At 34.1% G+C, this 17,616-nt stretch overlaps 1 protein-coding gene across 3 annotated transcripts; it reads right to left on the reverse strand.

The window, feature by feature from the left end:
• Positions 1-3,321: 3,321 nt before the first annotated feature.
• Positions 3,322-16,343, reverse strand: LOC144437150 (casein kinase II subunit alpha-like). Of its 3 annotated transcripts, none has more exons than XM_078126013.1 (12): positions 15,819-16,343; positions 14,114-14,225; positions 13,769-13,870; positions 12,516-12,566; positions 11,967-12,026; positions 9,912-9,995; positions 9,011-9,121; positions 7,975-8,076; positions 7,359-7,459; positions 6,802-6,950; positions 6,174-6,251; positions 3,322-5,760 (listed from the first exon to the last, which is right to left on the reverse strand). In XM_078126013.1, the coding sequence occupies exons 1-12, from the start codon at positions 15,908-15,910 to the stop codon at positions 5,633-5,635; spliced, it is 1,170 nt and encodes a 389-aa protein (XP_077982139.1). In that variant the 5' UTR covers positions 15,911-16,343; the 3' UTR covers positions 3,322-5,632. The 3 variants fall into 3 exon arrangements, with proteins under 3 accessions (XP_077982139.1, XP_077982137.1, XP_077982138.1); XM_078126011.1 differs by having other exon boundaries at positions 6,162-6,251; XM_078126012.1 differs by lacking the exon at positions 9,912-9,995 and adding an exon at positions 10,045-10,128 and having other exon boundaries at positions 6,162-6,251.
• Between the last annotated feature and the right edge of the window lie 1,273 nt (positions 16,344-17,616).

Raw genomic sequence — 17,616 nt, forward strand, 5'->3', positions numbered from 1 at the left:
GATAAACGACCAGCATATCGAAGCTGTAGTGTAGGCGTACAGTCATGCTGTACTTTACAACTTGTACTAGTAAGTTTATATCTGTATTTAGCCCGAGTATGCCGGGACTCGATTATCATGTGACATTCTGTTCCCTTTGCTCACGTACTCTGATTGCAAACAGGACAAATATCGTCTCAGGCGATTTACGTTTATTGATACTGATCAGTGAAATCTTAAGTACAATGAGTGTAGCGATTTTCTGCTAGATGTCGATATTTGTTCGCAAACCTCGATAGTAAATAAATGAAAGTAAAAAGAAAAAACAACAAAATTAAATGAAGAGATAGAAAGTATTGCAAACAAAAACAAAGTCACAATTATTGTAGCTAAGTGAACAAAAATCGATGTACATATGCAGTTAGCGTTAGTAATAGTATTGCATGTACGTGAACCTCAGACCACCAAACATTGAAAACTTATAATAAAGTTAAAATACACGGTCGTAATAATTAGATAGTTTGTTATAATTCTGATAAATTTGCACGTCAGTTTCATTTGTTTATGTAAATTAATATCAAACTTTAGGCTTAAATCCTTGCCAAAATGTTCATACAATTTCAAGCTATAGAAGATCGTGAAATTAAAAGTCACCAATAATTTCTTGGACGCCTAGAATATTATAATGACACGGCGATATCTACTCTCCGATATCTCAGACCACTATAGAAAAGAGCCGATATATAGACTCTCGTACCAAGATGTTCTGTCGACGACAAAGAGGTGGGTCATAAATTTTCGATCTGAAGTTGTCTATGCTTGAAGTCGACCGTCATTTGTGATATTTTTTGAAGATGGGAATATATCACGTGACAGCTGTAAAGTTAATAAGCTCAGGGGTAAACAAAACAAAAACGATGTTAGATAAGCCAAGACTCTTGTATTCAAAATTAACCTGCGTTTGGCCGGATGTTACAGTTCGATGACAATAAAACCATTGTTACGGAAACAAAAGAATAAAAGGCATTCTATGCTAATAATACACAGACACCTGATCCGGTAGTATTATAGTAATTCACACATACACAATACGTTTTTGTCGGTTATCACTTCCTTGACCAGAATAAGTGGTCTGAGGTAATACAGAGGGAAAGCTTTTCCAACAAATGCGATTTTTTTATTTGAAAGACAAGAAAAATGGCAGTGGACAAGTCATGTCTCAAAAAAATTGACAAGACGAACTTTAAAGTTTGACATTTATTGGTTTTCAAAAAATATAATTTATATCATGACTACTTTAATACATGTATGTTTCTTAAATCTTCTGTTCTTATCAGGTGGCCTCACGTGTTCTAACAGTGTATATGAAATGGCAAATATTACGGTTTGCGCTTACTCTTTTTTCTTCTTCTCTCTATTCGAGTTGTAAAGAGCTCGCACGACCAACAGGACTGAAGTGGGGGTATTTTCGACGGTTATAAGTAATTCCTGTCGAATGAAGTGCAGTAAATACTAGTAAATGTTCTGAATGACACCGAACAATCTAATTTCACGCCACTGAAAGGCATCGATGTTTAGCAACGATGAATAAATGTGTAAATAGACAAATAGAAACTTTAGATAGATATATAGATGGATAAATTAGACAAAATTAGACACCCCCACCACACCCCATACACAGATAGATAGATGGATACATATACATATACATACATACATACATACATACATACATAGTACATACATACATACATACATACATACATACATACATACATACATGCATACATGCATACATACATACATACATACATACATACATACATACATACATACATAGTACATACATAGTACATACATACATACATACATACCTACATACATACATATATATATACATACATACATACATGCATTGCACGCACGCATACACGCACGCACACACATACATACATACATACATACATACATACATACATACACACACACAAACATACATACATACATACATACATACATACATACATACATACATACATACATACATACATACATACATACATACATACATACATACGAGAGGACACTCAGTAGGGCTCATCCCTCCGCCAACACGAGCAGTGCAAATCATACATAACAAACCAAAACATAAAACAAGGAAAAAAAGAAGGGAGCACTCTAGTTTTGGAGCTCGATGGTTGATGCTACTAACCCTAATGCTATGGTTTAACAGAAACCCAAATCTGGAATTGGATCTCTACCAAAGCCTCTAATCAATTGATCCTTAATCTCATTTGTAAGCTTTCCATAAAATTTTATCGAAAGCCATCCATTTTTTAGACATCTTACAAACAAACAAACAAACAAACAAACAAACAAACAAACAAACAAACATGGTTAAATTTCCTACTAAGGCTAGGGAGAAATTTGGGGGGGGGGCATGAAATTTTTTTTAGGGTTCAAAGGGGCCCCCTGCCGTGAATTCTGACCCCAGCCTAATACCCCATTTCTCTTTGTGGTGATGACTCGACTGTTCATTATCAACTGTATCCTCAACTCTTATTTACATAGTTTTATACACTTTACATTTCATTCACACTCAAACCAGCTTTTTAAGAGAATTGTACAAAGACTACCTTTCAACTCCTTATCTACTGCTGTTCTTTACTTGTTAATCGATGTACAAAGTAACCACTCTCTGGAATACTGACCCAAACAGAAAAGTTGCCACATATTGAAAGCAGAATACACATTCGAGAGCCTTTCTAGTCTTGTTCGGTTCAAAATATGCCATCACCCAATATCTCTATTTCACTTTTACAAGAGACAAGTCTGAAATCATGAGTAGTGTTCATATCTGAATTTTAGAATGAAATTGCATGCGTATTTGTATACAGGTATGCAATACTTCTGTCGTATTCATAGCCTTATTCAACTGTACTGACAAAGTGGAGTGCTCCGACTTGTCATTATTTAAATACTTTGCCATGCTAAGTAATGTGCAGATGGTATTTCTCTTTCATAGATCTATCGCAATATTTACCGATAGTATATTATGAGCATGCCCGCCTTTGGTGGTGTTAATACACGAGGTTTGGTAAATTAATGTTATGTAAAGTGTCTATTTTAATAAATGTACACAGATATTGCAAAGGCAAGATAGTTGGTGTGCAACATATAATCAAGCCCTGTGAAGTGTCCAATACATATCATATGGTAATATCATTTTCAGTTCATGTTCTTCAAATTCAAATGAAGTCAAACACACATACTAACACCATAACCTTCTCACATTTCGTAATGAATACACCCTTGCATATATTTATGTAATATTAGGAAGGTTTATTCTGTTGCCATTAATAGGTTCTAGCAAATATTCAAAGGAAAAAACAATGAACATCTGTTTGGGGATACTGTACAGTAGTTTACCCCTAAGTTACAAATAAAAAAAACTCCAGGGAAAATGATGCACCTTTCTTTGAAGGTACAATTGTTGCATGTACATTAGTATCATTGCTAACATTAAAAAAGGTGTAATAAATGCAAACATTTAATACAAGGTAGCTGCTAGGGTGCTTTGTTATGTACATAGACAGCCTCAATGTAGGGAGTGGAGGTAAAGTGTATAACTGCCTACGTTAGCAAGCAATCTCCCCATCAGAAAGTCATTGTTTCATATTTATGCTGCACTTTATATAAACTACCAGCAAACACCCATTTTTTTGTGTCGAAGCCATATACATGCATAAGGTATGAACTAGAGATGAACTGAAAATGCTCCCGTATGAGGGGAAATGTTGTTAATGTGTTTACTGACACTTTGAAATGTCTTTCTGTACTGTTGTACCTTTGTAATCAATATCGGTAGCAAATTAACTTGACTTCAGTTGGCCTGGCTATATGTATCTTATTGCAAACGTTCATCAAATATGCAAATTAGCAATTGAATCGATACCATCATACCTTTGCTCGGTATTAATTGACCACACTAAATTTCATTAACTATAATATCTTGGTATGATCAATATCTGTGGCAAGTTTTATCAAATTTGGCAGTCTTTCTTGGTATAGGCCCTGATTGCCAAAGTTCATTAATTATGCAAATGAGTAATTAATTGACAGCACTTAATTTTTTTAAGAACTATCATATCTCTGTATGATCAATATCTGTGGCAAGTTTCATCAAATTTGATAAAGCCATTCTGGATGCATAACCTGAGTTACAAACATTCATTAATTATGCAAATTAGCTCTTAATTAATTTGACACAAGTTAATGTCTTTTAGTGCTTTTATATCTTTGTATGATCCATACATGTAGCAAGTTTTGTTGAATTTGGTGCAGCTGTTATGCATATATAGCCCCATTTTTATAAATCTTTTTCTTGCAAATTATCATTAATTATGCAAATCGCTCCTACCCAAAACTAATCAGCCTGACAATGCCACATAGTAAATTACAGAACACTTCAGTACTTTTTGAGATATCAGTGGAACAAAAGTTCTGCACAGAGACATGGCCACAACATTACCTCCCATACGAGAGCTAAAAATGAAAAAAAAGTCTTTAGTTTAGCAGTGAAAGTAAAATGCTCTTATGTATATAGCTGTGAAATTAAAAAAAAAAGCCACCCTTAATAACCAAAATTTGGACATCTTTATGGGCAATGATACAACATAAAAGGTCATTTAGTTCACATCTCTATTTATAAATGTAAACAAACTGTCTTAACAAGCACAAACTATTTCAGTAAACAACTTGGGGTGAAAAAAATGGCAAGTACACATCTGACAATTAAAAAAGTTTGATTTACAAAGTTGTGTTTGTGAGCGCATCACTTTAAACAAAGTGTGATGTCATTATCATGGCGTTCTTCTAATCAAAAGTAGTAGACCTTTCCAAAAACTTGTATCCTTTGGTAACAGACAGCAGACAGACAGACGAATGATATTTAAAGTTGCATGTTGGAAATTGGAGGTAAAAAACTGATGTCTGGCAAAACTATAGAAAAAGTAGATCCTCGATTTGATCCCGATGGCATTGATAAAATAGTAGAAATGCAAGACTGACAGATTCAAACACAGGGTTTTAACATATAGAAAATGGGCATGTATGACGGTAGAGTACCTTATCTTAGTTCTTCAAGTGATAGCAAACGAAAGACACTTCTGTAATTGTCCATCAAATTGTGTTACATTTGTAACTGAGGCTTGTAACTGGTACCATGAAACCCTCTACAAATTTACCTAACACTATTTCTCTTTTGTTAGGGGGAACAATGTGTTAGAAAGGTCTCCTCCTGTTAGGCATGACAAATTGCGAAAAAAAATCTAAAGATTTCTTATACAGATTACTCTTCCTTTGCTTTTCTACTTCAAAAAAAAAGAAAAGAGAAGCGCAGAAGAAAGCTGTCATTCAGACATTGGTTACTGAATGTAAAGATAGTTTCCCAATACACGTGACCGTTAAAGCATGGAAATCTCTTTTGAGCATGCTAACTGCAGCAGAGTTGATTACATAGATACAAGGATCACAAAAGTAGATAGATCCAGTTTTGAGTCCAATGTAAATCAACATCATGTCACTATTGTGTTGCACTTTATATAGTGGAAGCAGCACCACAAATGTCTGATGTATTGTTTTTGAATTTGCCCTATGGTGCACCAGTTGTTGCTGGTGTTGATGATGGAATTGGAGACACAGGTTGGGGTGCAGGAGACATCACTGGTGATCCTGATATCACGCCACTCACCGAATTTGGTGCTAAACTATTATTTGTTCCTGAAACAAAATATAGTAAAATCTTGTGAAAATCTGCCCAAAAATCAGTGTATGTGATATAATGAAACAAGGAACACAGATTATTTCCACTACATATCAAAAGTTAACTAATCAGTTCGGAACACTAATTGTATTCCTGGAGTGTAAATTCAATATTCTATGCCAGCATTTCTAAATTATAACATTCCAAATACATACTTTTAATACTCACTTGTTGATGGAAAAGAACATGACAAAGATTCTATTGTACCAGGAACTACTAAATATTCTACTACAAATACAATATGTCACAGTGACCAAACCCTACCACCATATGTCTCTACATAGTAACAGGAATTACCAAATCTGATGTATTCTAGGATTTGTAAAGTGAAAATTCAGTAGTTGCTGACAGAACAAACCTGAAACTGTACCTGCTCCTGTAACTGGTGTTGGAGAATTCCCTGTTAGACTGGATGCCATACGACCCTGTTGTTCTTTCACAATTGGATCTATGATTTATTATGAAAATAAGTGTATATCAGTTGACAAACTACTACTTTGTTTCAGATACCAGTTAAGAAATTACCATTTTAAGACTATTGCATAAAATCAAACATTCAATCCTTCATGAATGGTCTTTATATACATACATCAGTGTTCTCACATGAGGATGAGACCACAAAACACCTTCAGTAGATGATGTTTGTAGACCTAGATTGTTGTTGCAATTTGAATACCAATATAAGCATAAAACGAAGTCATTGGAAGTAGTAAAGTGATTTTACCTCAAGTGTCCAGAAATTAATGGAGGGTTTTGTGACTGTGTACTTCATAGGATAATATAAGAATAACAGTAAGATCCTCAAAATATTTACATTTATTTTTGTTTTCATGATGATCTATTTATTCTTGAGGAACTGAATGAAATCTTGTAAATTCACAGTATAACCAACTAGTTTCTGTAGAATAAAGGCTGGAAGAGAAATAACGTGGGCAACAGAAAAGTTCAAGAGGTGTCCTACAAAAAGCCTTGTGGAGAGAACATAGGGGAGTACTTACAGAAATAGGGATGCTCCATTGATTCTCTAGCAGATAATCTTTCTTGGTGATCATACCTCAGAAGTTTATCCAAGAAATCCAATGCTTCTGGACTTACTAGGTGTTGGTTTTCACTATGCACAAAGCGTTCCCATCTCTTTCTTGAATGCCTACAAGGTGACAAGAATAGGTAGCAGATATCTGACAAACTATACCAATATGTCAACACCAATGTGTTGATGTGCCACAAAAACAAATAAACTTGGTATACTTTTCAGAAAATGATCGTTTATATATGTTTTAGGATTCTAAATGTAAACTGGGTTGATTACATGCTGTGAGATATATTTGGTCTCAGATTGGAAACAATACAAATACTGTCACAGGCAGGAGTGTCCTTACTTGATATCCTTAGTGTTCAGAGGCCCATATACAGTCTGTTGCAACAACAGTTGTTGTTCATCATGTTAGCAGCAATAAACTAGCTCTTTCTTTCTGTCATTTTTAGGTTCTGATGTCCTCTATGGATGGTTTGTTAGTCACAAATTGTCACTGACCAGTAAGTTTTTCCTACCTACCTTCCTAAAATATCATTATATCGTGGGTCAAGGTCTATTTCATATTTCTCAATGTAATCATACAGTTCATCTGTTCCTAATACTCTTGCGATACGTACTAACTGTAAAATAGAAAGAAAAGATGATTAGGGAAAGGATTGAAACTCAACTGTGAGAAAGACAAGTTACACAAGTTACAGGGGAGTCGATATGCCATAAAACTATCAAATTCCCAAAGCCCCTTGTAATCTAAGTGCACCCACTTTATGTAATGGAAACCATACTACAAACACCTTTATTTCATGTAAAAATATTATCAATACAGCCACCAGACATGTGATTCACCCTTCTGGTCTGTAACTGCTACAGAAGGTACATGTTATTGATCTTGTGAATACTTTTAAGTAGAGCACTTACACAGCTTTTAAAATTTTGACTGATGAGGGTGTCCCATTACCTTATATAGGATAGCCAATAAATTGTTTCTGGTGCTTCATAATGCTTATCCAAATAATGTTCTGGATAGATAATGGCGAGTGGTTGTCTACTTACTTGCATGGAAAACGATGCAAATGGTTTACACTTGTAATCAAATGATACAATAGACTTGCCAATTTTACAGAATGATGTGACTAACCTGATCATAGTTGTCATGTCCATGAAAGAAAGGCTCTTTTCTGAATATCATACTAGCTAACATACAACCTAGACTCCACATGTCTAGAGAGTAATCATATAACTGTAGACAAAATCAAACAGAGGGAAATATTAGAAATATATTACCACTAAACATACATTATAATATATCGTGTTCATATAGCCTTCAGTGACTGGCTTAGATAATAATAATAATAATAATCTTTATTTGTCCAAATAAATTCGGAAATATGTTGAATGGTTGCCGCAAGAGCAGCACCCTAGTGTTGAAGAAGCAGGAGGAAACCGGAGTGCCCAGGGAAAACCTGCGTTGTTTGGCAGGGTCAAACTGAGCATCACCCTTCTTACATACAGACCTGGTTAAATTTTAAATCAAACCCAGCCGACACCAGGCGAGTTCGAACCCAGACTGCAGAGGTAAGAGGCGTACAAGCTAACCGCTCGGCCATCGACAACCCCGATATTATCATGTGGTATCAGTATGGCCTACTGACCCTAAGTGACTTCAATTTGCATATGGGGGCAGTAGTCGCAATATTCCTGTAGCACGGATTGAGGCTCTGCTTTGACCATGGAAAGAATATGTGCCTAAGAATGTTTGTTATAAAACACTTACTGCCTAACCTTATTCAGGAACTAGCAGTCGTCATATTACCCCTTGTGCTGTTATAATAAAGCAACTACTTCCCTCAGCTTTTTGCCTCAAGAAATGAATAGTTGCTACATAACAACCCGCATAGTAATAGATGTCCACTAGTGCCCTCATAGCCATGCAATAAGTGTACAAATTAACATAGACTTCACATGTCCAAAGAAGAAGCATTTAACTGTGGTGGAAACAAAATGGAAAAATATTACAGCATGCACAAAAATGGTGACATCCTGATGTTGTAATGTTCACTCTTTTAACATCCTTGAAACTTAATTGTCATCGTCTGTACATCAGCCAGTAATGACAAAGAATATACTAATAAAATTTGAATGTATGAAGTTTAACCAATATATGTATACATTACCTGATAGTCAACAAGCAATTCCGGTCCTTTAAAATACCTTGATGCAACCCTCACATTGTATTCTTGTCCTGGATGATAGAATTCTGCTAAACCCCAGTCTATTAGTCTTAGCTGAAATCAGAGTTGGATATGGGTTTTAAAGAACTTGATTTTAACTGAAGTCACTATACACCATTATTGTAATATATACAGCTAATACCATTACATAGATACCAAAATATAAAACAAATACTACTCAGTATTGATACAAACTTTTTTCCTGTTTATAATTGTGGATTTGTGTACCTTCGGTTTGCATAGCTACCTTGGTACCATTTATGCCGTGAAACATGATGCGGTTTTGAACTGGAATGTTTTAAGTGACAGATAAAAATGTCTGTGTTTTTGAAGAAATAACTAATAAGTAGTTTTTGTCTGAGATCCTAATGTATGAATCCACTGTGCAAGTGAAATAGGAGGAAAAGCAGGTAAGTGAAGGGATATCCTGATTTGACAGATCAAAGTATGATTTTTTTTTTTTATATCTGTGTAACTAATATACATGCCGGTAGTATTGAAGCGTTCCATTTTTTGAACATGTTAAGTTGTCAGAGTACCACGTAGATACAACAAAGTTTAATTCACACAGACCGGTTATGCAATATTATACATGTAATCAACACTAAAAAATTTAAAGGGAAGAGAAACAACAACACCACTACACCTTAAGCCAAAATCCCGAGGAAGATTTCAAAACCAGTTTTGGTGACTTAATGAAGTATGAGATGGTAAAGGTACAGAATAAATGAAAGTGCTAAAAGGAAACACAAGGATTTAAAAGAAAGAGATTTGAAGGTGAGAGATATGGCAGATGAAACGAGAAAGAAAGCTGAACACCATGACCAGCCATATATCCTCATACCTTCCTGTTCTCATGGTCTATCATTACGTTGTGAGGTTTTACATCTCTGTGAGTAATACCATTACTATGACAGTAATCCAGGGCCTGAAAATACATAAAATGTCAGTCTACTTTAGTTCAAAGAACAGCATACCTTCCTGTTTTCATGGTCTATCATAACATTTTGAGGTTTTACATCTCTGTGCGTAATACCCATGCTATGACAGTAATCCAACGCCTGAAAACAAACATATAAAGCACAAATTATGCAAATAAGGTTGTCTGTCAGAGAGCCATAAATCAAACATAATGGGTGCAGGTACAGCTTCACATGGTTCAGATACAACATGCATTAAAACCTTTCAGGTAGTCAGGAATCCCAACTCTCCTGTCATATTACTGTAGTCTGGAATCAATCAGAATTTACCTATATATAGTTGCAGCCAATCCAATGTATATCTATACTCTAAGTGAACCACATAGACTTTTTTTAGTAGAGGTGTCATACTAATGCAAAACATTATTTTAGGTTTGTTTTGTTGTTCCATGGGTTGAAAGGACATGATGTATCATTTAGTTGATAATGGTTCCAAGCTATCTTGAGTCAATTGGTCAGATTAGTCAAGGTATTTGCTTATGTTTCACTCCCTTCAATTGATATCATCTACTATCAATAAGATTTCTGTCAGTTGTTTACATCTACTTGGACTTATCAGTCAGACGGAAGTAAAAAAAATAAATAACATGGATAAGGGTAAAGCAATAAAGGTGGCTTATGGCTAAATTGTTCTCAAAAATGTGACTTATGTTTTGCAATTGGCAAGGCAACTTGTTGTAAAATGCTGACACTACAAATTTTCAGAAATTCTATTGTTGTTATGATTACTCAACATTTGATAATTGACATGGAACTTATCGATTCCTTCCTTTTTTGGGGGTGGGGTGGTATGCTTTCTGGGTATCCTTGCTCAGTACGTAAGTGACTTTTCCTTAATATTTTTTTTGCTTTTATTACAGGTGACACTTTCTTGTGACATTTTGCCGGTGATTCTTGTGTATCATTAGTGACTTTTATTACATGGGACTCTTTAAATTGTCAGTGAACTTTGAGACGCTTTTAGTAGTTTTTATTGCTTTTGTAGTATTTCAGCGCCTATGAACTTTTAGGATATATGGCACTTTACAAGTGTTATTATTATTATTATATGTTATAATTCCATAATAGGCATGCCTCATTAATATATTAATATGTCAGCGGGTCATGTAAAGTAGAGCTATGTAATGTTTTCAAAAATAACTGCAGAACAATACCTCCAGAAACATCCCCATCAAGTTTCAACCCCATACACTATGCAGTTTCAAGATATGTTTTTTTTTTAAATACCTAAATTGAAATTTTTCACCAATTTGCCTATCGTTGATTACGTTGTGAATACAACTTCATCTACACATCCCCAGATGCACCCCCCCCCATTAAATTTCAGCCCAATCTGCTCAGTAGTTTGGGAATGATAGATTTTCAACCAAAAAGACGCATTTTTAGTCCTAATTTGCATATCACCGATGGTATCATGTTATGAACAATTCTTAATCTAAACAGCACCAAGAACGTTCCCATCAAATTTCAACCAAATCGGCGCATTAATTTTGGAATTATACATTTTTGACCAAAAAGACACATTTTAGCCCTAATTTGCACATCACTGATGTGATCATCATGTCATAAACAATCCTTAATATAAACACCCTGAAGAACGTTCCAACCAAATTTCAGCCTAATCTGCTCAGTCAGTGGTTTTGGAATTAAAGATTTTTTTACCAAAAAGAAACACTTTTATACCTAATTTGCATATCACTGATGGAATCATAATGTCATGATCAATTCTTAATCTAAACACCCCTAAGAACATTCCCACCAAATTTCAGACCTATCTGCCGAGAAAAACACACAGCTGTCTTTGCTCATCAAGATCAATTTCATAATACTTGCGCAAAGGACTTTTTTAAATTATTATTTTCATTAAGTAGAACTATAATATACCATTTAATAAAGTGATGAAACAGAAACACACTTACCTTCAGTAACTCAAACATATAATATCGTATATCGTAATCTGTTAGTGTTTGGTACAGTTGCTGTTGGGATAAAATACATAAACTATAAAAGTCTTTGAATGGCTGAAGTTCATATGAAGCTTCTGTAACAGCTGTAACTACAAACTGCTTTTTAAGTGACTTGCTGGATCAGAATTCCTCTGTTGTCCTTAAAAAATCCACATCATATGAACCTATTAACCTCCACATTCTGACATTTGAACACATTAACTGCCACTTACTACTTATCAGTACTTCTGACTGCCCTAAAGTGACTTTGTGACCTTGAGAGAGTAAAAGTCATGCCATGTAACATTTGTCATAACAACAACAGAATGTCACTTCATCTAACAACCTTGAGTAGAACCAATAACGCTACCATTATTATAAATCCTTGGACAAGCTTTCTTTGTTTTAGTATTGACATGGTTCTGTCCTTACACATGATGCAGATAGCACGTTGACACATGAAATTTACACTAAAACTTTGACAAAATTCCAGTAAATATGATCAGAATATTTGACACTTACCTTGAAGTCAGTGTTGTTAACATACTCAAATATTAAAGCTGGTGTTCTGGACTACAAGAGAATTACAGAAAAAAAACGTAACTATGGAATCTCATTAACAAAGCAAACAAGATACTAAACAGGTATGGAATTGCCAGTACAAGAAAATGTTGCTTCCATACCAATATACCATGTTTAGGCAAGTTGTTGTTTGTAGTCTAGATAAGCAGATTTAATGCATGGATGTTGACTATTCACCATCACAAATTTAATAACAATCATAGGTTAATTATTTCTATGGCACAAGATCTGTTCCATCTTGATAATGTCATTTTCATTAGAACAGTATTTATGGTTACATGGATTCAGGTACAATGTCTTCGTTTTATGTCCTGACTGGGTCGACTTTACTGCAAAGATCCAATTCCACTACAACTTTGTATAATATTGTGCAATAATTTAAGGAATGCACAGTTTCTGGTGAACTATCAAAGACACCATGAGATTTCTCTTGCACAGCTGAACACAGATGGAAACTACATGTATACTGCTTCTGAATACATATAAATTAAAGTGATACCCTCTGTAACTGAGGCCCATTTTCAAATAAAGCTAGTAAACACACTTACTCTTATTTAGAAGAAAACCTAAGTCTAATGGTTGCTAGTATCAAAGAAGGAGTTAAAATATGCACAAAGAGACTAGAATACCCGAAGTGCAGTGAATACTCTGGGAATTTCTTGGTATCAAAAATATTGCATAAAGTAATTTAAATACCATTGATTCATATACAATCTCTACCATTTGTTAGACATGATAAATATGTTTGAAAGTTGGAATATTATTAAGTATATATCAGTATGAGAAAAAGTAGACACTGACAACCAAAAGTTAGACTGTGGCCCTTTATACAGTACACAAAAACTAACAGGCAATTACATCAAAATACGAAAATCTTTCTCCTGATTTTTTTTTTCACATATACCAGTAACATGGAAAAGTTATTTCAATATGTTTGCTGAGCAAGATATCTATCCATTAACAGTAGATAGGGAATTTAAGTAGAAACTGTACTTTCTATATGTGTAATTTGATCTGTCAAATGCTTCTAGTACCTACTTGGAAAGGCAAGCAAAAACTACTGCTGGGTAGTGAATATAAATGTGTAAATATTCACACTAAATTGGTATTTCATTTGCAGTTTTGTCACACTTTTGCTCAAGTTATGTGCATTCTTCACAGCTGCAAGTGCAAGTTTTTAAATAAGAACTTACCACAGGGTCTTTGACAATTGCTAATAAAGTAATTATATTTGTTCCACCTCGTAAGTTTTCTAAAATTTTTATTTCTCTTTTAATTTTCTTCTTTTTAACTGGCTGTAAATAAGAATAAAAGAAATTACAATGAGTAACTATAGTGCATTCAGGAAATACTTTTATCATCATGTAATGTTATTCTCACAACATGTATGCGCATCTAACTTTGCATGTATTATGTTGCAAGGAATGTACAAATGCATACTTCTTAATTTTCAATTTGCACTACATGTATTTTACATGGGCTATGTTCTGAACTTCAATAATTTTTTTTGGGCAAATATCATATAGATGTTACATTACCTTAAGAATTTTTATGACACATTTTTCATTATTTGTTACGTTGATTGCTTCAAAAACTTCACTGTATTTCCCTCTACCTAGTTTTCTTACTATTTGATAATCATCTTGTTGGCTGTAAACAAAAAATAAAAAACAACAATATTTGATTAATATCAGTTTATTTCTGCAATGACAAACACATACTCTTTTTAAAGTAGGTAAAAGTTTTATCTATATTTTTACAAGCAAAATTTCTTGCCCAAGTGGCACGTTAAATGTCTTGAGATGCACAGAAATTCAATAGTTAACCTAGCAGCAATAATTGTAGCGTTTGTTGTGATTTTGAGGGCTTTTTCGTCTGTTTTTGTGCCTTTTTACGTTCCGATGTTTAACCTGAATCAAATGCTACAATTCCTGTAACACAAACACAAATAGACGAGACCATGTTGAAAACGTGAGTGATGTCTGATTTTTTGCTAAGTAAGGCGTAATTTAGCAGAAAAATCTGCCCAGCTTTGCGATTCAGATCTGAATCGCTTCTGTCTATTTGCGTTACAGGAATTGTAAGTGTTTGATTCAGGTTAAACATTGGAACATAAAAAGGCACAAAAACAGACGAAAAACCCCTCAAAATCACAGCAAATGCTACAGTTATTGCAGCTATAGTTAACCAGTCAAAATTATCAATCTAGTCATTGTTACTATTATTATTTATGTGAAGAAAGTTCTCATCTTTCTTTCTTCAGTTCATCAATCCACAAACAATATGACAGACTGCTGCTAGAATTATGTGGAGATTTAAGTAGAATAACATTCCCAGTGTATCTTTTATCAAAAAGAATCCGAGCCCAGTCTTATCTCAGTATTTTGTCTCCAATAGAGTTGTATAGGACAGACCAGTATAAGAGTATATCTATTCAGGATAGCATTTCATCTAACTTTGCCATCCAATGGTCCATATATGTATGACGTATCCAAGTAACAAGATACTATAAAAAGATGACATATGAGAAAGATAATATGGAGCAGATGATTTTTTTTTCTTTTACTTAATTGTCAACTTCTATGTTGTTCAAACACTTATCAATGGAGTGTGTCTTCATATAGTTAGAAACTAAATGCATGATTTCCTGCTTAGATTGAATACTTTTCTTGTGGAAATAAAATTGTTTTTTATATTTATCAATCTACATGTACTTTGTGATGATTAGTATCACTTGATGTATGCTAATGCAATTCTTTCAAGTTTGATAAGAACTGAACATCATTGAAAAAGATCAATGTTGCACACCATCTATAACCTATGATATCTGTACATGAACTTTCATATAAAGGTACAAAGTTCTGACAGCATCTCTGGGAACATCGGTGAGAAGATTATGAGCATACCTGGAATGAGAGGAGAGGGTATGTAAGAATGCACTTGCACAATCTTACTTTCTGTGCTTCACATACAGATTACCAAATTTGCAACATAAACAGTAAACCCTATTATAATTTATCATATAATCGTTTCTTAGGATTATACATCTCTGACAAGTGACACTGACAGTTTTAAGTTCATGACTACATCCATATATATATATACATATATAACGTTATACTATATATGGAAACTCTGGTGATCAGTTATGACATTTTATTATCATTTTATTGCAGACACATACAGTGCTCATTCAAAATATCTGCACTGCATAACATACAATAACACGTATGGTGTCCTTACCCCCATTCAACAACATGTGATTCATAGTCCCAGTATTCTCTCGGTTTATGTGTGTTCACATCAGCATAAACTCGAGCCCGACTCATCGCCATCTTGGCACTCTCTTTACTGTAACTGGCCTTGACCGGTTCTCTCAAACTACAATGCCCGTTGACAAGCCACCGTTGGCTTACAAGTCGTTTCGAAGTTCGGGATATCACAGGCTTTACAAAATTAAAAAACAGAATGTTTGTTGTGATTTGACGAAAAATCTTGTCGAAGAACACACCAACAGCGAACCACCATTTACAGTGTGCATGCACAACAGACGGAACAGCTACAACTGCCTGACTCTTGCAGTCTGCAGTCGTTGCTAGCGTAGCTCCGTAGACTATGCACCGCTTCCCAGAACAGTTTGATGTATGTCTTGCCAATTAGCACACAGTTAATAATTCCAATGATCTAACATTTCATGGATTGTACACCTCTGAGGTACGTCCACCTCGCACATCCAGCAGAGTCTTGTTTGGTTGATTCAACCAAAATGGCGGACTTTCTATGGTGCGGTTGGCGGGTCGTCGCTGAAAACGAGGTCGGGTAAATTGCCTTGGTGATAGTGTCAATGTGCAGTACCCCCCTATACAGTTACGCGGCATGTGCTCACACGGTACGCATGGTACGAGCAAACCTCCACCTAAATTTCACTGGTAGACATATAAAATTGATTAATATATCAACGTTGATTGCATACAATGTGTTGTAGTTATCAGAAATATAGTTTGTTTATTTATTTATTTATTTATTTATTTATTTATTTATTTATTTATTTATTTATTTATTTATTTATTTATTTATTTATTTATTTATTTATTTATTATTTATTTATTATTTATTTATTTATTATTTATTTATTTGTATGTATGATGACACCTTTATATTATTTGACCCTGGAAGTTACCCAAATACACAACTTGTATTTCTTCATTGGCTTTTCTGCAATAAGTGTTTGTGTTCTGAAACAAACTAGTAAATATATCAACAAAACAACAAAATAAGGTTTATACGAAACTTTAGGTTAGACATACGTAATGTATATCTTTTGATTCCTGTAGAATGTCTTGCAGCATATACAGTTAATGTTATACCATAGATCCTATACGAAAGTATGGTTATACAGGGGATCAAATAAATGGACACACACACACACACACACACACACACACACACACACACACACACACACACACACACGTACACGCACGCACGCACGCACACACACATGTGCGCGCGATTGTTTATAACCATGGCACCCCCTCAGGTTTAATAGGCAGATAGCTAGACTCACATATAGATAGATAGATAGATATATAGATAGATAGATAGATTGATAGATAGATAGATAGATAGATAGATAGATAGATACTTTTAGATAGATAGATAGATAGATACTTTTAGATAGATATATAGATGATAGATAGATAGATAGATAGATAGATAGATAGATAGATAGATAGATCCATAGAATTCATTGTACATGTATATTGCATTGTCTGTGTTTACTTCAAGATTAGGCTCTAGATGTAAAAAAAAGACAATATTATGGATGATTATATAACAAAATTCCGACGTATATATGCAAGTGATATATTTCCTTTACATAATGTTTATGTCCAGTTGGCGAAAGTAAACTTCGACGAATCTAAAAATATGTCTAGAAGGCGCCTTTTTGACGATGATTTATACATCTATATATATATATATATATATATATATATATATATATATATATATATATATATATATATATATATATATATAT

Source organism: Glandiceps talaboti, chromosome 7 (genome assembly GCF_964340395.1).
Source record: "Glandiceps talaboti chromosome 7, keGlaTala1.1, whole genome shotgun sequence".
Taxonomy (NCBI): Eukaryota; Metazoa; Hemichordata; class Enteropneusta; family Spengelidae; genus Glandiceps; species Glandiceps talaboti.